The sequence below is a fragment of the Symphalangus syndactylus genome, chromosome 4, assembly GCF_028878055.3.
Source record: "Symphalangus syndactylus isolate Jambi chromosome 4, NHGRI_mSymSyn1-v2.1_pri, whole genome shotgun sequence".
NCBI classification, from domain to species: domain Eukaryota; kingdom Metazoa; phylum Chordata; class Mammalia; order Primates; family Hylobatidae; genus Symphalangus; species Symphalangus syndactylus.
The window spans coordinates 157,062,844-157,086,472 of NC_072426.2; the positions used below are offsets into that span (position 1 = coordinate 157,062,844).

Genomic DNA, 23,629 nt, shown 5'->3' on the forward strand with positions numbered 1-23,629 from the left:
GCCCGCGTCCCGGGCCCAGCGGCCTGGCCCGGGCGGCGCATTGGCCCCTCCTCCCCTCGCGCGCCGCGCGCATTGTTGTCCTTTAGCGATTGGTTGTTGGACCAGAAGCAGCTGTGCAGAGCCGTGCCATCTAAAGAGCTGTGGACCTGAATGCAGCGTAGCCGGTTAGCGGTGACTTACACCGGGACTCCAGAGGGAGAGAGGAAGCGCTGCAGGCCACTTGCATTGAGTCTTCCAGGCTGCGTGGACCCGGCGCCCCAGCGTGTGCGGTTGTGGGGGAGCTCGCCGTGGCGCCGCCTCCGTCTGGCTTTAGCTTCCTTTGGGGTTGGCGCAGGTGGGCCAGGCAGGGCACCGCAGATCTCCCCGTTCCCACGAAGGCTGGCTCGCTGTCTCTCTCCGAGGGGGAGGGACCATCCTAAAAATATGTAAATATCCAAGCGCTGGCTCCAGGCTGGGGCAGCTGCCAAGGGTCCCGCGCCGCCGCCGGGTGTTTTACATGAAAATGAGAAGCCTGATGGGAACCGCGCTCTAACTTAAGGCAGCCTGGTGATTAGCATGAGACTGGGCGGCTGTCCTGCTTCCTGCCCTTCAATAGCCGTTCCGCGCGCTCGCGCCCGAGCAGCGCTGCCACCGCGCGGGGGTCGATCGCAGGCTCGGCGTCCTTGGCAGCCATGGCTCCGGCGCCGCCTCGGCCAGTAAGTAGGAGCATGCATGTGTAGGGGGCACATGCGTGTCGGCGCACCCACCCAGCCACCCATCCGCGCGCACGCACAGCGCCCGGAGCCTCGGCAAGGGGAAGATTGGCGAGGCGCTGCAGTCGCGGGGACGACGCGGGCTCTTCCTGGATTCCGCAGGAGCCCGCCCGCCGCAGCTGCTGTCTGCAGAGCCTGCTCGGATCCTGTGCACACGCGCCCCCCGCTCGAGCCTCTGTGATGAAGACTGCCTCCCGGGGACTGCAGCGGAGGCCGAGCCAGCCAGCGCCGGGGACTGCGGGCCGTGCGGCTGATAGGCCCGCGGGGACAGGACTCGGACACTGTCATCCCCACGCCTCGCGCTGAGCTGTCCGGCGCGGAGGGTCTGCAGCCGCCCCTCTGGCCTCCCGCACGCCCGATCCCGGGTCAGCCCCGGAGGCCTCGGCTGCCTCATTTGTTTGGGTCTTTTGTGCCGTGGCTCCCAGTTGGCCAAGCACTCCTGCGCTGAATCGGGCCATTGTCTGCGCTCCCATTGCCTTCACGCTGCAAGTCTCGGCGCCCCCACCCCGCCCGCCCCCTCCCCGCCTCCTCCCGGCCGGGGAGCCTCCTAACGTGCCTTTCCCCCCAGGAATCTGGAAGCTATAAGCCGGGCGGATTGCAAATGAAGTGTAATGCATTGTGGGACGTGTGTAAAATCGGAGCCTTCGCCGTGGGGGTGTGGGGGGGCGTGGGGAGGGCCAGACCCGCCGCTGGCGGTGTAGACGCCGACGAGGAGGGGCTGGGAAAATGTGCGCAGAGTCCGCCCGGGTCGTGCCCGCCGTAGACGGATGAAGGAGCGCGCTGCGCCCCGGCGCTGAGGCCCCGAGGATCGGGGCGGCAGGTCGCCCTCCCCACCATGAAGAAGACCCGGAGCACAACCTTGCGGCGAGCCTGGCCTAGCTCGGATTTCTCGGATCGGGCCTCGGACCGCATGAGGTCCCGCAGTGAGAAGGACTACCGCCTGCACAAGCGCTTCCCCGCGGCCTTCGCGCCCCAGGCTTCGCGGGGCTACATGACATCAGGTTGGTTGGTGACCGCGTTTCTGCCCCTGGGCCGGGGCCGCGGGACGTGCTTGGTACGCCGCGGCCCGGGTGCTTGGAGGAGAGGACGGGCAGTGATGGATGCGATAAGTTATGGGGAAAGCAGGAAAAAATTAGCTCCCATCCACCATTTTGTACCTCCGCAAGATCCACAGCAGGCCCTCTCAATATGGGGATGGAGAGCTATTAGTTAGGTAAAACGAGGGAGAGGGTACGAGCCGGGCGTTTTGGCTGCAGGGAGATAAATGACTGCAAGCCCCGGCGCTGCAGCCTCCTTGAGCTTTGTGGAGGATCCTGCGCCCAGGGTTGCCTGCAGTGCCAGGCTTGCTGGCTCCTGCATTGTGGCCGGTTATCTGAGTGGGTATTTCCAGCAGCCCCCTGTTCTCCAAAAGGAACAGGTTCCATGCGCAGCTCTGGATGGGCTGAGTCAGGGGAGAGTCCTGCAGACATCCCTGGCTCCTCTGATTTGCACGCGGAGAACTGTGTTGGAGCTCACTGAACGCGTTCTGTGGGGGTAATGGTGTGGATGCGGATTGAATGCTCACATGATTCTGTGTGGATTTAACATATGTTGCTGCGAATTAGGCTGTATGGAAAGAATGGAGGCTGTATCATGTATTTGCATGTCAGATAGGAAAGACAAACAGAACGGTAAATGGAAAGGGAAGGCTTCAAAAAAGATTTCCGTTTAAAATGCAGTGCTGTGAAAAGCCTTCCTGAAGGCGCCAGTTCTTTTTTTGGAAATACAACGGAATGGCTTTGGTTTGATTTGGGAACCCAGGGATGAAATTCTTGAGGGAAATGCTGAAGGAGGGAAAGCCTGGAAACCTTCCGTTGCCTTCTCCTTACTTCTCGTTAACCACTTGGATGTAATGATGTGTAAGGCATCGGTTCTTATTTTTCATTCAGAGAGAAATTTTGATTTTCTTCTAAGCACACTGTAATGGAAGAACCGAGATTTTATTTTAAACCACATACTGTACCAAATCACTCTTGAGCCCTGTCTTAACTGGGAAGATCATTTTAAGCTTGTGGTTGGTACTTAGAGTCTAGCTTTACTCTCTTTCTCCTAAAACAGCAAGTCCTTTTTAACTGGGGTCAGCATCTCATGCTTCAAAAATGCCTTGCAACCGCATTTCCACGAACATAAAGCCTAAATAAAAGAACCATCTTTTTTATTGCAAAATCAGGCGACATAAGGATGTTGTACTATTTTGGCAATAAGGCTCCCTTGATTTTCCCTTTCATGAAAAGCCAAATTCGTAAAGAAAGTGACAACTACAGTTTATACTTCAGTCATTTAAGTCGCTGCTGTGGTTGCTATATTCTTCAGACTTGTGGCAGTAAATTTTGAAACACACCTAAATCCAAACCTAACCTCAAAACATATGTACATAAACCCACGTCTGCACTGAGTGTTCAGATAATCCTGGGTTTCATGTACTTAGGGTTTGAATGTCTTCATTCCACACTTCATAGTTCCCCTTTCTTATGCCTCCTGAGGAACCGGTCCCGACACCAACTGTGAAGCTATAGGAGGCCATCATTTCTTCAACAAACCTGCAACACTCTGTTTCATGATTCAGGCACATTTCCAGGGAGCCAGTTTTTTTTTTTTTTTTTTTTTTAATCTATCTTGGCATTACCTCATTATCACATTTTCATTCTTTGCAAAAGAACTTGTCTGCTATTGCAGGTGCTGCGAGGCATTTTTGAGGGCTTGAGGAAGAAGCTTTTAATTGTACTTGATTCCCTTATTTCACTTCTTGATCCACAAATGGTAAGATGGTCCTATGGTGATAATGAAGGATAACCTGTTTTAGGTTGGCGGTTTTCTGTTCAGATTCAATGTTAGGTTACTGCTGAGAAGCCTGAAGACCAAAAGATGGAAGAAAAGTGCTGTCATTCATTCAGCATTTTTATGGCGTGCCCCCAAAGAGCGAAGTGCCTTGCTGGATTCTCATGGGGTTATAGGGTTGGATATAATATGGTTCTTGCCCAGGGAGGGAGGCTTATCATTTATTCTTTATTTTAAATGTTAGCTAATACATGGAATAAGAAGCAGGTGTTGCTGCTATGGAAGGAAATAGTAAACATGAAGACGAACACCTACAATGAAGATTGGGAGAGTAGGTGGAGTCTTTCTCATGTGCAACTCTTTTGGGGGTTGGGTTGGGAAGGATGTGTATCTTCATCTATTTCCTTTACAAATATGGCTCCTTTCAAAATGTGAGTATTGATAGAAATAGATGATATACTGAAACACTTGGAAATGATTTATAAGACATTCTCTTCCTTTTAGGAAATGTAAAGGAGATCCACTTTTATCAAGTTAGTGACTTTGGATACAAACAGAGCCTTTGTCACATAAAATGTTGAGTAGAAAATGAAACCACTTGGAAATACATGAGGCCTTTCATATTTCTTCTTTCTGTTTGTCCAGCCATTTGGTTTAATTACTGCTGGTATTCTTATACTTGATTTTTAGTAAAAAGGGTTTTTGTTGTGGGGATATTACTTGGGTTCAAAGGACAAGATAAGCCTTTCAGAGATGTACTAAATGACTTAAAATAACTTCAGTTAAGAGACTTTTTAGACCCCCTCCCTCAACAAATATTCTGAAAATTGTGGGAAACAGTCACTTAGTTTTAAACTTCAGGACATGAGAGAGCCTTGGGAATTTCAAGAAATAGATATTAATAATTTTCCTTTTGGTCTAGCATCCCGTATCACACAGTAGGTGCTTCAAGCAACATTGTAGGCTTCTATAATAGCTTTCTAATGAGACAGCACCATTTCAAACAGTCTTTTCTCCATAAATAATTACCAGTGTGAAATGTGATTTATAGCAATAGGCTTGACATTTAGCCTTGGCCTTTCCGATACCTTCAGGATAAACTACACTTAAGCTCAAGAGGTTAGAGCGGGCACCTATAAACTAGCGAGGACTTGCAAAAGGACAGTTAGAGAATGCTGAAACTTTAAGTGTGGAAGACTATGCCTTATGTGACTGTTTAAGCTCCCAACTCATGCTATCAAATCTGAAGAAATCCTAAGAATTCATGAGCTTCCTAGCAACCAGTAAGTTCACAGGCCATGAGATGACTTCATTGTTCATCTTGAATATTAATTTCCCAGTGGTGGTTTCTGGGCAGAAAGGGGAAGATCTTGCCTTTTGTTCAAATCAAGATGAATGGTAAAAAGTGCATGGCGTTATCTTAAGAAGAAAAGGGATTGGACCAAATGGATGTGGGATCATTCTTGGGCATTTTCTAAAACTAGAAGCTACGATATTAATGAACTAGAGATAAAAGTAAAACTCCCACAAAGGAGCAAATCTGTATAACGAACGCTTAGTACTTTATGTATGAAAACACGCTCATTTGTCTCTGTGAAATGATTTTCGAGGCCCCAAACCTTTTGTTGATGAAGTTGTGAGAGCTTTCTCTGTTAGAATTATGTGAACTGTAATCTCTTCACATGAATGATGCTGCTAACTTTTAATTTCCTTCACTCTCCCCTTCCCCAGCCCTGGGGATGGGCACCTCTTTATATTCCGTATATAATGCCACCAAAGTTTTGGGGGACATTCTTATTGATCAAGCATGGAAAGTAATTTTTTCATTATACAGGTTCTACAGCACATGATCCTTAAAAGCTTTGTTTCTGAATGAGAAAGCGAAGTCCTGGCCCATTTGAGTTTGAGGCTTATCATTTTGATAACATCCTTAAGGAGTAAAGCGTGCATTTTTAATACTATGGTTTTAAAGGCTTTGAAAAGAAAGATAAAAGCCCTAAACAGACATTGCAAGAAATTTGAAAGCGGTTTTGTCTGCTGGGGAAGAATGGCCAGCTCATCACCTTGATTAGTTTATTAGTTTTCATTTTATAGAAACTAATTCTGGGGCACATTTGACCGTGTGTTCCAGTTCCTTATGTTCTGTTATTTTAAGAGACATGAGGGTTTTCTGGGAGTGGAAGATGGACACTGGAGGTTCTAATCTGGGCCTGCCACAAACCAGCTGTGTCCCTGGCGAGTAATATGACCTCTCTCCATCTGTAATGAGTCCCCCACTTCCATGCTGCCATTACAGAATTGGGCTCTGCAGTGGCTCTGTCATGAGCAAGTGCAAGACTTCTGAACACTTACACATAAATTGTTAGACAAAACCTCTGCCTTCTTCTACTTTTTGGAGTCAGGTGTCTCCCGTATGTGGGAATAGTGCTCCTTTTGCAATACAATCCTATTCCCTATCATCCTGAAATGTTACATTAAATGTATGCATTTTAGGACTCGCCCTGATGACCAGAGTAATGAGGGGGGAAGAAATAAATTAAGACCTGACAAGTTATAATCATATGCAAGTTTTAATAAACAGCATCCTGTCACGTCCCTTTCCCTCTTTGTAGAGATCCATTTTCAGCCTAGCCGCTCCAACTGCGTTTTAATTTGAAACTACCTATGTTGACTCCTTTCATCAGGCGAGTGGAAGTGAGGAATATTACACTTGGTGGTGAATGACTTTATTCTTTATTTCCCAGGAGAGCATGAGTGGGCTTACAAAAGGTCACCTCTCTTGGTATTTCAATATCTTTTACATTCTTTCCAATGTTTTTATTTGAAAAAAAGGAATATGAGTATATTGTATAAAAACCTTAGCACTTCTGCACCTCCAGAGCAATTCTGGCCTCAAATTCCCTATACCCCGGAGACTTAGGACAATTCAGACGATAGTATACTCTTTGGTACACGATTGCTTAGGCGGAATGCAGGTTATAACCAAAAGCAAAATCTGCTTGGACCCTTGCCAGTGGGTACTATGCTAACTTTTGAATTTAGGACATGTTTTTATAAATCAGTGATAGAGACTGTGTGATGCCTAATGTATAAGGTATAAAGTAGAGGTTCTTCTAATTTGTGAGAGTATAGATATAGTCTACTCCAAATTGACCTTATCCACAGTAACACAAGAAAGAAAGGACGTGGGTAATTTTTTAAGTAGGGCGTAAACTTCCTGAAGTAGGAAAAGGCTAGTCTTCTTTAACATCAGAACGCGCAGCCAGTCAATCAGAAGATTCTATGTGCTCCTCCTACTTACATATTTCTAAAACCTGTCTCTTCCTCTTCATCTCTGTTGCGGAACTCTTCTTCTGTTCTATTAACACTATCTACCAAACAGACCTCTCTTCCGGTTCCATCCATCCTCCTTATGTCCCCAGAGGGCTTTGATGGTTTTGTTTTGGTTTTGTTATTTTAAAATCTCTCCTAAAGCAAAATCACTCATGTTGCTTCCCTTCCCAGTGTTCCCATCCATCACGCCTGTGGATGAAATCATAGACCAGGGCACGTCACAGTATAATCTCCCTCACTTTTTCCACCTCTTCTTCTCTTTCCCTGCTGTTCACCTCACACCGTGCTCTGGGCTCTGGGAGCTCTTTACCTGTGGCAGTGCCTGTCACCTTGTGTACCTGTTGTAGTTTATGTGACTTTGCCCAGAATGCATTCTCCGTCCTTACAGGTCTGATAGAATCCTCTTTAGCCTTCCAGAACCAGCTCCTATGCCCCCTTCTCTTGCATCGTCTCTCAGATCCTTTCCAGAGTGATTCGCTCCCATGACGTTTGTTTTGTACTTGTGTTACAGCAACACGGTCACATTGTGCCACATCACGAGTTTACAACCCATGTGTGTCTCTGGTCTAGATGGTGAAATCCTCACTGATAGTACGTGCCTTATTCGCATCTCTATTTTGCCAGCAACCACAGAGCTTGGCATGTATCAGGCACACAGTAAATGTGTATGGAATGAGTGCCTAAAACATGACTTCTTAGAAAGTTGAATGAAGTCTCGAAGTCCTAATGTGAGTCACCTTTTTGTAACTGCAGAAGTTACAAGTATGTATTCTAAGATCCTGCTTTTGAGAAGATCTCCCATTGTGATTGGTAGACAGGACCAACAAGCTATGAGTGGATGATCAGAAAGTACTAAATAATAGGGTACAATCAAGAGTCAAGCTGGGGGTGGTTGATGTGGTTGCTACAAGTGGAACTGGATTCCGAGAACAGAAGGGCTTTGCTTAGAAAAGGCTGCCTGGAGGGAGGACTTACTTGGTCTTGAAGAAGTGGGTCGATTTGAAGAGATGGAGAAGGAGAAGGATTTGGGGGAGGTTGAGGAAGCAGGTACAAACCAAGGCACGAAGCTGGAAATGAAAATGGGTGTGCGAAATTTGTCTTACTGTAACTCTGGGATGTAACTAGAAATAATGTGTGGGATCTTGAAATTTGGGCGGATTCAGAGTTTATGGGGTAGGTAACACATTTGTGATTTGGGGAGAGAAATGATGGAAGGAGCCTTTTTAAAGAGGTGTCAGATAGTGGCTTGCAGGATAGATGCATGTTGTGAACGTCTAGAGCCTGGGAGACCAGAGGGGTGGTGTTTGGGGGTTGATGTGGTAATCAAGCAGTAAGATGACGGCCATAGAACAGTGTGTCCTGGGCCGGGCGTGGCGGTTCGCGCCTATAATCCCTGCACTTTGGGAGGGTGAGGTGGGCGGATCACAGGGTCAAGAGTTCGAGACCAGCCTGGCCAACACGGTGAACCCCCGTCTCTACTAAGAATACAAAAATTAGCTGGGCATGGTGGTGTGTGCCTGTAATCCCAGCTACTCGGGAGGCTGAGGCAGGAGAATCTCTTGAACCCTGGAGGTGGAGGTTGCAGTGAGCTGACATCGTGTCACTGCACTCCAGCCTGGGTGACAGAGCAAAACTTTGTCTGGAGTGGGGGGACGGAGGGGTCGAGAACAAAACAAACAAAAAAGCTGTGTGACCCAGCACTGCTAGGCATTATTAGCACACCACCCTCAAGATTTTAAAAATATGTCCACATACCAACTATACTGTTACCTATTTAATACTTCTCTTTAACTTGATCTACTTTTGTATTTAAGTGAATTAAAGAAAAAATTTTGCATTTCCTATGAAATTATGGGTTTCCCTCGATAATTATATATTTTTTCTAATCCCTATTAAAATGGACATTTAATTCTTTCAGTAAAAAATATTCAACTAGGTACTACCCAAAATGAACCCATGTACCTGAGTGGTACTCACACCGTGTAGTGGAAAACCTGAGTAGGCCAAGGGAGCGGGGATGGGACAAGGTGGAAAGGGTTATGAAGAGGAAGGGGAGAATCTGGGAGAACAAAGGAACTGGCTGTTCTTTGTAAGTGGTTGGGTTTAAGAGGTGAAAGAAAATAAAGGTGAACATGGCGAAACCCCGTCTCTACAAAAGATACAAAAATTAGCCACGCTTGATGGCATGTGCCTGTAGTCCCAGCTACTTGGGAGGCTGAGTGGGAGGGTCACCTGAGCCTGGGGAGGTTGAGGCCGCAGTGAGCCGAGATTGTGCCACTGCACTCCAGCCTGGGTGACAGAAGGAGACCGTGTCTCAAAAATAAAAATAAAAATAAAAAAGGTGCAACTGATTTTGTTGCTGTTGGAAGAATGCAGTAAATGACCATGAACTTGCAGAAAGTGAGCGGAGAATGAGTTCCATTTTGGGCTAATGGTTTGGTATTCCAACCACAGAGGGCTTTCAGGTGTACAGGTGAACAATAAAGGCATATAGGTTGGAGGTCATTTGTGCAGCAGTGTTCGTTGTGAACACGAGAATAGCTTGGCTTTCTGTGCTTTCTGTTCCCCTTCTTGGAGGGGAGCAGATGACTGATTTTTATTTCCAGCAAAAGGAGGTTCAGTTGGATTCCATGAACTCAGAGTCCTCCTTGGGTTTCTGAAACCTGGAAACTCGAGGTTAGGATTGCTTGGAGACCGTCCGCTTTCCTGTTGCTGAAAGTAAAGTGCCCTTTAATTCTTGAATTTGTTTTATTAGGGTTCTCATTTATTCAGAAGCCATTGCATTGTTGATAGAAGGGATATGTTTTTGATATCTATAGTCAGGTCTGAAAAGAGAGCTCTGCAAGTAGCAGCACAAAAGACCAGGCCAGATATGTAAATAATGTATATTTCAAACATCTGTCATATACCTATCCCGCTGAAAAATTATGGCTTAGGTAACTCATACACACAGTCAAAGTCTCCATTTATCTTTCTACTTTAATCTGTGATGGCCCCTCCAGGCCAAGTTTTCTTTTTTTTGAAGATAAAAGAGAGAGATTTGGCAGATGCCCGTGGGCAGTAGGGGTAGCAGGACTATTGCCTGGCCTTATCCGTCTGATGGCCGTAGTTTCAGAGGGAGGAGCCATCCTCTGCGATTAACACTGCCTTCTCACCCCTACAGATTCCTGTCTGGTTGGTTCCCCTAAGAGAGCTAATATGCCATTTACTGCTTTCGGCATATCCAACTTTTGCTTTGAAATTGTCTCATTAGTAGAGAAAATGAAGGCCGCAGTAGTGACTGAGGAGCATGGGGTATTCGTCTTTTTTTTTTTTTTTTTTTTTCATTTTTGGCTGCCCAGTATCTGAACCTCTTCAGTGTCTGTGTCATTCCTCATTGTTACGTGTCGAATGTGTCCGCCCAAAAGATATGTTCAAGTCCTAACCCCTGGTACCTGTGACTATGCCCTTATTTGGAAATCAGGTCATTATTGTAACCAAGTTAAGATGCAGCAGTACTGGAATAGGGTGAACCCTAAATCCATATGACTGGTGTTCTTATAAGAAGAAGAAAAGAGACACAGACACAGGGGAGAATACCGTGTGACGAGAGAGGCAGAGATGGGAGTGATGTGTCTACAAACGAGGGAAGGCCCAGGACCGCCAGCCACCACCAGAGGCTGGGAGAGAGGCATGGGATGGCTTCACCCTCAGGGTCCCGGAAGGAAACAATCCCACTGACACCTGGGGTTTCCACTTCTAGCATCAGAGCTGGGAGGGCACATATTTCTGCTGCTTTAATCCACCCACTGTGCGGTGCTAGTTCCAGCAGCCACAGGACACTAGTCCGCCACCTCTCAGCCTTGGTGGCAGGCAGCACCCGCATTCTCTGTGAAGATGCTGAAATTGCTGTGTAGACACTTTCCTGGCCTTCTTTACATGGAGGGCAGGGGCCAGAGACCTGGATTCCACCCACTGGATGTTCCCTCCCTGACTTCTAATCTGGTGCTAGTAAGGTAAGATGATGGGGACTGTGAGACAGAATCCCCGGACGTGGTGTTGCGGCATGATGGCATTCCGAGGCCAGGGGTGGCAGCTGGCAGGTGGTGCCCCATGTGGCCTTGCTTGTGGTGCCAGCTGCAGGTTTGCGCTTGGTGGTGGCTGCAGAGGTGTCCTTATTGAAGCGGCTCTGGCTGCATGTTTCAAGACTGGGTCTCCAGCCCTCGCTGGAATCCTTGAGTTACTCAGTGTATTTTACTATATTCTTTTTCCTGAGAGGCTGTGTAGCATAGTGATTTAGAGCAGAGATGCGGACCACATGGCTTGGCTTCATAGTTCGATGTTACCATCACTAGCCAGGTAAACTTGGAGAAATTACTTATTTTCTCAGGACCGCGGCTTCCTTACCTGCAACATGGGAATAATAATGGTACCTACCCTTTGGGCTTTGGGTGGATTAATATGTGTAAAGCACTTAGAACCAAGCTTGGTACAACAGAAGCATTATATCCCTGTGACTCATTTTGCCATTAAAAGTAATGGCCAAAACTGCAATGACTTTTGCACCAATGTAATATTAAAAGAGCCAGCATGGGTATAAAACTGTAGAATCCCATCAGACACATATATAGAATCACAACAGGATCTCAATCGTTGTCACTTCAAAGTATTGATATAAAGAGTGACTTGCACATAAGCTACACAAAAAAGTACAGTTGAGTTTTACTTTGCAACCATGTCGTCTTCCTACGGTGACCTTCCAGAACCCTTTTGTTTTCCCCTTTCCAATAACACCCTCTTCCCTCTACTTCCTATCTGCTTCCTCCTAGTGTTTAGAACTTAGTTCCTTGAGGAAACCTGATGGAGTGTGACTGAGCTGCTCCTTCTCTGTGCTCCGGCAGCACTTCTTGCACACCTCTGAAATAACCAACACATTTGCCATTTTCTTTTCTGACCCTCCATCTAGACTAGAAGCTCTTTCAGGCCATGGCTCGGGTCTGACTTGGCTTTGTACTCCCAGTGTCTAGTGAGTGCCAGATGTGTAGCAGGTACACAGCAGTTTAAATGTGTAGATACGGGGACACATCGTCTTGCTGGCATTCCCAGTGGCTTCAGTGGACTCTGTATTTCACATCTTTCTCTAACCGTATGCATGGTTGATGCCCCAGGGTTGATGGGAAGAAGCCGCTAGGGTGATTGTGGTGGATCAGTAATCTTGACCCACTCACAGGGGCCCAAAAGAGCAAACTGAAGGAAACTGGGGTAGTTTAGCTGTAACCACCAGGTTGTAGAGATGTGAACTTCGGTTTTAGGATTTTTAAGAATTCCGGCGTGGATCTTTGGTGAAATTATAAAACAGCGTCTTCTGAATTCACCAAACATCTAAGATAAAACTTACATTTAAATTAGATGCTAGAGCTTGTGATTGAAATGGGGCGTTCTGTTAACCTAGTGAACTCGTTTGGATTTTCATTTCCATTGGTTTTCAAATAACTGAAAGAAGTATTTAGACATATTTTCCCTACACTTGCAAACTGGCTGTTTAGAATGTAGACAATGGGCAGATGTGGATAACTTTTTAACAGTGCTTTTAAAAAGACTGTTTAGCCAGAGAGTGAACAAGTCCCAGAGAGCAGAACAGTGAAGATGGCCATAGTGTCAAGTGGATTTTTCCTTATTTGTGAGAGTGGCTTCTGTCTATGTTCATCAAATGCCTTTATGCAGTAAGGCAGCACTGTGATTTAGGGCTGTGAAATCAGACATTCATACACTGGTGCTGGCACCCACTTGCTGGCTGTGAAATCCTAACAATCTATGTTATCAGTCTATCCTCTGTTTTCTTATCTTTAAGATGAGGATAAAATAGTATCTAATTTATAGTTGTTATGTGGATTAAATGAGCAAATGCAATCAAAATAATTAGCATAGTGCCTGACACACAGTAAGAACCTAATACATCTTTGCTACTATTATTTCTTTTGGAACAGAACTATACAGGATTGACTGGTTTCTAAGTGTTTTACACCTGAGGATGCAGAAGAAGAGAGCCAGTGGGCAACTCAACTTGTCTAGTGCTGCATAGAGTTAAAAGCAGCTTTAAATGGGATTCTTTGCCTAATATTTGGTACTCACTTATCAGAAATCAAGTATTGCATTTCTTACTGATTTTGGTATGTGCTCTGCTAAGGAAATTCACAGAATTATTCATTTATCTAAGTGGGCTCATTTGTCCTTGAACTTCCAACTAAGGAAAAATGGTAGAGAATTACCGTGCAGTCAGTATAGTCAGTGTTCCCATGGAATATAACCCTAAGAGAACTTGGCTTTACTTAAAATCAGGGAAATCGTGCCCCATATAATCAGACATAGCTTACTCTGAGATACTTATTTTGACTTTTCAGTTGAAGGTAAAGGAGAAAATGCCCCTCTGAGCATGCAGTTCAGCTGCGTGTTTATGGGTCTGCATATGCAATAAAAACGAATCTCGCAGAAGCACAGTTGAGAGGGGCAAGCTGTGAAAGGAAGGGACATCTTTCAAGGCCAATTTTGAAAGTAAAGCCAGTAGGCTCTCTCCTGCCAGCCAAGTGCATGTTCCTCCTTCGGTGAGTTTATAAAAGCAGTGATGGGCCCAGTGGAATCTCAGGTCAGCGCGGCCTCTGGGTTGCTTAGGAAATAAAGGAGGGTGCTGGAATTGGAGGTCCACTCTTCACATGTGTTAATATTTCAGCTGCTACGAGCAGATGGTTTGGCAGCCAGGCCTGGGGCTCTGGGATGGCACCCTGAGCTGGAGGAGCAGATGGGTTTTCCCTCCTGCACACACCTCCTGTGAACCTCTACACCAGCCGGGATCTGGGAGCTCAAAGCTGCCCACCTTTGCTGCATCTACCCCTGAGTTTCCATGTTACTTATTCATCTGCAACATATCCTTTGCCTTCCTGCAAATCAAGGGAAAGATAACTAAAGAAAAACCGAAACGGTACGAAGTAACTTGCTTTCTGTGGTTATGCCCAACTAATTGAACTTGGAAAGCCTCTTCTACTTATGATTCCACAAGTATTGGCTGTCTTTAGTCAAAGCATAGCTTCTGGAGCATGCAGATCTTGTTTTTCCATATGGTGTACGCTGCTTGATGTGGGTGATTTAAACACATGGAGAGTTACACAGAATGTTTGTTTGGGATGCCAGAGGCGTAGCGAATAGTAGTGTACCATCCTGGCCTAAGGGCCAGAAATGGAGGTTTCCATTGTGAGATGCAGCCGTATGTGTGCAAGGCTTCCTCTCCAGGGCGGCGCGGTGGAGTGTGCTTGGGCTGGGACTGGTGCTGTGGGCCAGCTAGAGGTGGGGTTTATGGTTCCGCAGTCGTGGAGTCAGGCCCCCCCGGGAGGTGTCTGTTAAGTTCGGCAGTGGCACAGGCCTGGGATGTAAGCACAGTCTGAGAGCATGCTTCCTAAATGACAGTGGAGTTCTGGTGCGCTCCTGAAATGTCAGTATGGACAAGGGGCCTCTTTACCCTCAACTCCCTTTCACCTAAGGAAGGAAACCATTGTTGTTATTGGGATTGTTTTTTAAGATGGTCTCCCTTTGTCACCCAGGCTGGAGTGCAGTGGTACTATCGTAGCTCACTGCAACCTCTGCCTCCTGGGATCAAGCAATCCTCCCACCTCTCAAGTAGCTGGGATTAGAGTTCTCTACCACCACACCTGGCTATTTTAAAATTTGTTTGTAGACTGGGTCTTGCCATGTTACCCAGGCTGGTTTCAAATTCCTGGGGTCAAGGAGTCCTCCTGCCTTGGCCTCCCAATGTGCTGGAATTATAGACATGAGCCACTGGACCTGGACAGAAACGATTGTTTATTGAGCATGTACTTGGTACGTTGGTACCTGTGTAACTGTGATTGCAATCCTGCAAGGGTGCCGCTGATTAATATTTTAGCAACACAAATGTAACAAAATTTCAGAAAACTGAGATTTCACGTACTCATCTGTATACTTTCAATCATGTTCAGTGTTAGTAAAATAACTTCTTATTTTTATTTATTTTTATTTTTATTTTGAGACAGGGTCTTGCTCTGTCACCCAGGCTGGAGTGCAGTGGCAGCATCTTGGCTCACTGCAACCTCTGCCTCCTGGGTTCAAGCAATTCTTCTGCCTCAGCCTCCCGAGTAGCTGGGATTACAGGTGCCCGCCACCACGCCCAGCTAATTTTTGTATTTTTAGTAGAGATGGGGGTTTCACCATGTTGGCCAGGCTGATCTTGAACTCCTGACCTCAAGTGATCTGCCCGCCTTGGCCTCCCAAAGTGCTGGGATTACAGGTGTGAGTCACCAGACCCAGCTTTCTTATTTTTAAATAAAGTATTGAATATTGTTTCATTCCCCCAGTGGTTCATCTTGCGCTTCCTCTAAGTGGACCCCACTGTAGAAGCCTGTACTGTAATGAGAGAGCAGATTTTAGGGCTCCTTGCATATTCTAACAAGTCTAACCCTAAATATTTGTGTATGTTATTTAAAAATAACCTCTTCTTAGCCAGCTGAGTTTCTTCTGAGAATTATCTTGCCTTACCCAAAGAACAATAAAGCCTCCTAAGATCTGGCAAGGGGCGGGCTGGGGGATTTGCTGAGTGTTTCCCTGCTGCTATTTCTTCCTCTTCCTCTTTTTAGCACCTTAGAGTGGGTTTCAAATGCCATTGTAATGCCGTTGTGAGCTCCTTAGTCGTCTTAATTGGCTTAGTGTTATCATGAGCTGTCAATCATGCAGTGAATATCCCTGATTCTTGGAGAAGATGAGATAGTTGGGACCGAACAACTCCTAGGTCTTAACGCATTTAGTGCAAAGGTACCTGACAACAAAATTTGGAACATCAAATGAAAAGAAGTCTCAAACATAAACATAATTTCATTCCTTTGCAAATCATTTTCTTTTGCTTACTCATTTTCTCTTGTATTTTTCTTGACTTTTTTAGTTATGAAAAATTGCTGAAGAAGCATTCAGTTTAGCACAGTCTAATTTCTGCCATCTGTTGTGGTAAGAGTTAGACTGAACATTATTCTGAGGATAGCAGTAGGCTAGGATCCAAATAATGGAACAATTTGACAGTACCTGGCACAATAATTCAAAATGACAGAACTGGGGGCAAAGGAGAAGTTCTATGGGTTTGCATGGTGTAAGATAAAATCAAGTTCAAGGTAATCAAGAAAGAAATTAATAAACTAGGAATTTTGTTGAATATGATTAAAAAGTATAGATGGTTAAAAATTGGGTAAACCAACTGTATCTTTGATAAGAATCAGTGAACTGGTTTAGAGTACATTAGATGTATATTACAAAATCTTCAATTTGGGGGAAAACAAAAAAAAGTGTCCTTGTGATTCCCTGTAGGAGGGTCACTCTGAGAAAATCTGTTACAATTTCCTCCAGCATTTCAGTGGTCCAGGAGGATGGGTTCAGTAACCCATGGCAACCCAGTGAATGTGGGTAATATGAAAACATAAGCTTCATTCAGTTCTGTTAGTAGGAGGACTTGCAAAATCTAGCACCTACATAATCCTTGGAATGTATAAGGCTTAAAATAATACAAATAAAGGAAACCCCAGCTCTTTAGTGCATTTAAGAACAGTCACGAAACTTTATGATATACGGTATATTTTTAAAAGACCAAAATTGCTTTTAAACAATATATAATAGTTAAAAATGATATCTTTTATTAACTCTTACTCCTGTTTCATGGCTAGATAACTAGCTAACACTTAAATTCTCTGTATACTATACTAAAGAAATATAACACAAAGTTGTCAGCTTTTAACTAAAAATATGATTTATAGTTTCTCTGTATTTTTAACTTTAGAATCAATACACCAAAGGATAAACTAATAAAATGAAAAAGGTCAAACACTTGTATCCAGTTTCCTAAGATGAGAATTTCTTAATTATTTGCATGTCTACTTAACTTCTTATTGTCTTCCTCTTTCTAACGATATTCTGGGAGAGATTTGATTAGTAAACTACCTCTTTAAAGCAAAGGGTTTAACGATCTACAGCACATTAAATGTATAGAAATTGCATTCATCTGAGCCAGATGACGTTCCACAAATTCGCTATTCCCTGGTGCTTTGAGAAGATGAATAGTTTGTTCCTCAGGTGCAAATATTATTTTAACTGTTTAGATTCATGCTTAGTCATGCATTTTTTTAAACTTACTTTTTCAAATTGTGGTAAAAAAAAAAAAAAAAAAAACACATAACGCAAAAGTTACCATCTTAACTTTTTTTTTTTTTTGAGATGGAGTCTCGCTCTGTCGCCCAGGCTAGAGTGCAGTGGCACAATCTTGGCTCACTGCAACCTCCGCCTCCTGGGTTCAAGCAATTCTCTGCCTCAGCCTCCCGAGTAGCTGGGATTACAGGCGCCCGCCACCACGCCTGGCTAATTTTTGTATTTTTAGTAGAGACGGAGTTTCACCATCTTGGCCAGGCTGGTCTTGAACTCCTGACCTTGTGATCCACCCACCTTGGCCTCCCAAAGTGCTAGGATTACAGATGTGAGCCACCGTGCCTGGCACTAAAGTTACCATCTTAACTTTTTAAGGGTACAGTTCAGTAGTATTAAGTACATTCACATTGTCATGAGGCCAACATCAGGATATATCCTGGGAACCGTTTTCATCTTGCAGAACTGAAACTCTGTACCTATTACACACTAACTCCCGGTCCTCCCTACCCTCATCCCCTGCAACTACCATTCTACTGTCTGTCTCTGTGAAATTGATTACCCCACCTCATCTAAGTAGAATCATAAAATATCTGTCCTTTTGTGACTGGCTTATTTCACTTAGCATATCATCAAGTTTCATCCATGTTGTAGCATGTATTGGAATTTTCTTCCTTGTTAAGGCAGAATCCTATTCCATTGCCCACATGTACCATGTTTTGTTTATTCATTTATCTGTTGATGGACCTTTGAGTCCCCACTATTTTGCTCTTGTGAAGAATGCTGCTGTGCACACAGGTGTACAAAGAACTGGCAAGTCCCTGCCTTCAGTTCCTTTATGTACATACCCAGAAGTAGCATTGCTGGCTCACATGGTAATTCTGTTTAACTTATTTTGAGGAACCACCAAACCGTTTTTCATAGTGGTTGCACCATTTTACATACCCACCAACAGTGTACAAGGGTTCTAATTTCTCCACATCCCTGACAACACTTGTTATTTTCTGTTTTTTTTTTCCTTGATAGTAGCCACCCTAATGGATGTGTGTTCTTAGTCATGTATGTTACAAAGTATACTCATAGCTCCATGCTGTGGATGATGTGTCCTCTCTGAGAAGTTAGAAGGAAACTGGAGTGATCTCTGTGTTGTCTGCTGCACAGAGAAACATGATCAGCCAGAGTCTTTCTTAGAAGGCCACTGTCACCTGATTAATAACCAACATGGAAGACAGAGGCAGAGCTGATCAAAAAAAGTGCTCCTAGTTTCTTGTGCTTGTATTTGAATACTTTTTTCTTATTTTTTTTTCCAAGCAAGAGAAATATTTAAATACAGGCAAAGTAAACTTGTAATTCTTCAAGTTTTATCCCTGTTTGCAGTATGTGCTATGAGGTAGTGCTGTGGGATGTAACCATATGGGCCCTTCTCAAGTTGCTTAAAATGTAGCGAAGAGCTTAGAATATCTTTGGGGGTGAGCTGCAGAAAGTGAGGTGTCAGATGAGTCCTTACCCGGGGCTGTGAGGGGTGTGGCGTGGAGTTGTCGGGCTGCATTCCGCAGGGTTGGCATTGAGTTGACTCTGTCCTTGTATTCTAGATGTGCCCCCCAGAAGGTAGGAACACTCTGTAGACTGTGGTTCCTAGACACCATCTGTGGACCAGCATTGAGTTGGTTCCTTCTGCAGAATCATCTGGGGAACTGGTTAAGCAGATACACATCTTGGCCTCATTCCCCAAGTATTTGTAGCTTGGGATGGGGCCCAGAACTTTATGTTTTAAAAGCTCTCGAGGTGATTCTGATATACAGTTAGGTTTGGTAGCCTCTGATTTGGAATTGCCTGTGCAGGACAGGGAGCCTCTCAGCTCCTTCCTTCAGATCCTCACTGCTTCTTCACACCTTCAGCAAACCAGCGTTGCCTGTTTGTGTCAGGGCCTTGACACGTGTGCTTGTTTTGTTAGAGAGTCAGGATCCATTCTTGCCTTGAAGGCCCCCACAGTGGGCTGGAGATATACAGGAAACCACCGTGGGACAGTGGGATGAGGGTGATGATGGGGCTGAGTAAGGGGGGCTGGACCCCACAGAGACTAGGACATGGGAAAGGACTTCTGAGGCGGCACAGGAGCCCTGTGTCTGCCCTTGGAGGGGCAGGCAGCCCAGCAGGAAAGGACAAGAGAGGCTGGAGACAGCGAGGAGTCTCCCAGGCAGTGCCCTCCCTCTAGAGGCCAGCAGATGAGAGAGTCAAGGCGAGAAAGAGGAGAGGCTGGGACCCAGGAGGACCTTATATTTCAAGCTGAGGAGCTGTCAGGTTATTCTGAGCTTAATGAGTCCCAGACAGACTTGAAGTAGGGGAATGACGTGTTGGGATTTGCATGAGAGAGAGATCGCCCTGGCTCAGGGTGGAAAATGGATTGTAGGGCCTAGAGGAAGAAACTGATGGGCAGGCAGTGGATAGAGATAGGCTCGCAAGGGTGACAGGGCCAGAATGTTCAGGAATTCCATGCCTGGCGGTGCCTGTTTCTACCCTGAAGCAGGAAGTTGGCTGCAAGAGTTGGAAGAAGTCACGGGCAAGATACCAGAGTCAAGATAGCTGTGCTGGCGTCAGAAGGCACATGCGTAGACCTCCCTTAGAGAGTCTTAGGGAGGCCTGCTGAGGCCGGATACTGTGACTTTGTGGTGGTCTTAATTTGTATGACGGAGTGATTTTTACACGTAGCGCTCTATAATCTGAGTGCAAAAGTGGGAATACCAAACATTTGGATTTTTCTAGGTTTTAACACTTTGCCAAGTAGAAGGATCTAGAGTAATGAGGAAGTTGAAGTTTCTTTTTCTCCCCGTGTTGTAACCTTCGAATGAAGCCAGGGCTGATGGGATGTCTCCTTTGGGGGTTTGTTCCCTAGTGAAACACAGGTTTGGTATATGAGAAGGTGGAAGCACAGGTTTGGTGTATGAGAAGGTGGAAGCACAGGTTTGGTGTATGAGAAGGTGGAAGCACAGGTTTGGTATATGATACTCCTTAATCTTCTGAATGGTTCTCTAATGATGGTAGTCTAAATACTCAAAAAAGGAATCCAAATTGAAAGAAGTACAACAGGTGAAAATTTGAATCTTGATCACAAACTGTCATTTTAAACTCACTTTTTTTTCGGTAGAGTTGGTGTCTTGCTATGTTGCCCAGGCTGGTCTTGAACTCCTGGGCTCAAGGGATCCTCCCACCTTCGCCTCCCAAAGTGCTGGGATTACAGGCATGCGTGCCCTTCCCTGGCCCCAAACACACTTGCAAAGTTGCTTGAAGAATAATTCCAGTTGGAGTCTATTATCATGAAGGATTATTTCTGAAGGACACTTGAGCTCTTCTTAAGCTCTAGTCAAGAAAAATTGATCACCTAATTAAGCTTTTGTCAGATGTGACTTGCTGTGTATATAATGTTCCACTAGACAATGTAATACATATAACTAGGACTAGAATTGCACTAATTTGGGATAATTGGGAGGAAGACCTGTCTAAATAAGTCAAAGATTTAAATTTTATAGAATGTTTAATGGAATGCAGTCTTATTACTTTCATGTCCTCAGGCTATCTAATGAATGGATAAATTATTTATAATTAGCATATCAATGGTTCTACTAAGAGATTGCTCCTTTTAGTATTTGAAAACAGGGTTTTTTTTTCTTCTTGAATCATTGATATGGTGCCCTGAAATTTTATTTATGCCAGTTACTTCTCCTAGCCAAAGGAAAGGTAACCTTTAACCTGGCCCTATCCCATCATCTCCAAACTCCAAATTGGTAGGTTTCAAATTAACATGAAATTTTATTACATGGGAGAACCAAGTAATTCTGCATCCTTAATGACACATGAGTCTTCTTCGTTTTAAAAAAGGAAATCTGTATTTCCATCACCTATATGAGAACAGATGTGTTTTTAAAATTCAAGAGGAAAAATACACAAATAAATATTCAAGATAAAGAAAACATTCAAGATAAATTAAAAAGTGCAGGTTTTAAAAATTAAGAAAATAAGATAAGGGAATAATAAAAATAAAAAATATAAAACATTCAAATAAACATTCAAAATGATAAATAAGCAAATATCCAAGAAGAAATAAGTAAGAAACATGTTGTTTTCCCCAAAGAATATTTTAGAATTCCTGATAATAATGTTTTCCACTTACTGAGGCCCTAATAGGAGCCAGTGATATTCTTTCATTTAATACAACACCCAATTCTCTGAGGTTGGCATTATAATTATATCAGTTTACTGATAAAGAATTTGTGGTTGAACATTACTAGCTAATTAATGGCAGAGCTAGGATTCAAATCTGGATCTGCTAACTTTTCTTAGGACGAACCTTTAGTACTTCATCCTCCAGTGTATAATTAGAGTAAAGCAGAAAGTGGGTTTTTTTTTTTTTTTTCTTTTTGAGACAGAGTCTTGCTCTGTCACCCAGGCTGGAGTGCAGTGGCGCAATATCAGCTCACTGAAACCTCTACCTCCCGGGTTCAAGCAATTCTCCTGGCTCAGCCTCCCAAGTAGCTGGGACTACAGGCATGCGCCACCACGCCTGGCTAATTTTTGTATTTTTGGTAGAGACGGGGTTTCGCCACGTTGGCCAGGCTGGTCTCGAACTCCTGACCTCAGGTGATCTACCCGCCTCGGCCTCCCAAAGTGCTGGGATTACAGGCGTTAGCCACTGAGCCTGGCCACAAATAGTGTTTTTTAACCAGATTTGTAAAAAATTTAGGAGATGGAAACTGGGCAAAGAGTAAAGTATCAACCTACTCTTAACAGAAAGAAAAAAAGTGCCATTGGTGCAAAAATGGCAGCGTCCAGGGTGATCAAAACAACACATCATGATGAGTATTATTTCCTCATTGACTCTGACTGCTTTTCTAGCCAGTTATTGGTTCTTTGCACACATGCAGACTTTTCAGTTGGTTTTCTGAAAGCAGAGCCAGCGCCAAATAGTGGCTTGAGGCCCGGATGTGGGAGCAGGCTGGCTGAGTTTGGGCACAGGCTCTGCACGGAACCAGCTGTGTAGCCTGGCCCCCATGCCTGGCCTCTGTGTCTCATGTGTAAAATGGGACGATAGCAGCACCTGCTTCATGGGATTGTTTGAGGATCAAATGCCTTCAATGTAAAACCTTGAGGACAGCAATCTTTCATTTAACGTTATGTGTTCTGTAACAGTGAACAGTTATGGTTATTAAAAAGCTTATAGTGTCAGTTTAGCAAGAAGCAGCTTTGGGCCTCTAAAAAGGGGTCATTTATTTCTGATAACTTTTGGGGCCTTTTTTTTTGAGGTGGGAAAGGCTTAACTGCCGGTAATTACAATCTCCCCTGACCTATAGGAGTTGTTTTAAATAGTGTGTTTAAAATAGATTGGCTTTGCAGGCTAGACGTGGTACTTTTTCAGTGCACATGTTACTGAGCTGGAAGGACCCATTAGGACTTAATGGTCAGGAGGTTGCCAACTGATGTTTTTGATAGGAGGTAGGAGGGTGTGTGAGCGCTGGTGTGACATTCTAATAACTGCCTTGTTTTGCCCTTTCTGGCACTTACCCAGGGCTGTACATCTATGAGGAATCACTATCAGTCTGCTCTCTCTTCTTGCTTAGGAGGAGTACAGATTTACCCTGTTTTTCCACTTGCAGGTAAGTGAGCACACCCCTCAGCAGGGCACCCAGGCATCCCACCAAGTGGCCGGGAAACAAACCTGGCTCTGCACCCCTCCTTGCTGTGGTCGGATGGTCTTGCAGAGGCTGTGATAGGACCAGCATGATGGTCAGGCCACTCAACAGAGAGGATACAACTGCAGAATCTTTCCAGACGAACAGAGGTGCTAAGGATCCCTGGTGTATTATTTCAGTGGTTCCGTTTTGCATTGTTTGCTTATTGGCTTTGTGACGGCTTTTTTTCCCAATAGATTGGTGTTCAGTTTAGGTCATCTGTTTTAAGTGCATTTGTGTCTTTCACGTGGATGAGGATGGGGAGCCCTCGGGGGGGCATTTTGTGTATTTTGTATCTGGTGAACCCTCCTGTTTATCTCTGCACCTTCCCTGAGCTGCCCATGAAATGCTTGTAGCCCCAGTGGTCTGCTTTCTGTGCAGAAGATAATAAACTGTTGGGTTTAAAACAAAATGGAACAACAAAAAAACCACACAAACACAAAAGCCTACTTCAGTGTCTGCAGGAGCTTCGATTTTGCCCCCTTCAAGATTCTTGAGAAATTTATCTTTCAGCTGGAGAATACGGTGAAGAGAAGAACAGAGGAGAGCCTTGGCATTCAAGGGTTTATCAGAGATTTCAGTTATTAATGGGTGATCAGGACGGAGGTCTAGGACAAACTTGCAGTTTTGCTGAGGCACAAATTTTAATCCCATGTCCTGTGAGCGTGGACCTCAATCAGTAACCCAGTGAGCTGGCTGAGCCTGGCACTCTTGCCAACCCAGTGTGTCTGAGACAGGAGGGGATTAAAAACTTAGTATCTCAGGAGGCGGAGGTTGCAGTGAGCCGAGATCGCACCGCTGCACTCTCCAGCCTGGTGACAG

The 23,629-nt window shown here is 44.8% G+C and overlaps 1 protein-coding gene across 5 annotated transcripts in view; it reads left to right on the forward strand.

Moving 5' to 3' along the window:
- The window catches only part of STOX2 (storkhead box 2), a 226,206-nt gene that overhangs the window by 107,956 nt on the left and 94,621 nt on the right, over positions 1-23,629 (forward strand). Inside the window, exon 1 of one of the 5 annotated variants that reach the window (XM_055276511.2) lies at positions 1,123-1,753. The exons of the other annotated variants lie outside the window; for them this stretch is intronic. Coding sequence (XP_055132486.1) covers positions 1,588-1,753 — 166 coding nt within the window. The 5' untranslated portion in view covers positions 1,123-1,587. Of the gene's footprint in view, positions 1-1,122; positions 1,754-23,629 lie in introns of those variants that run through there. 5 annotated transcript variants of the gene reach the window in all.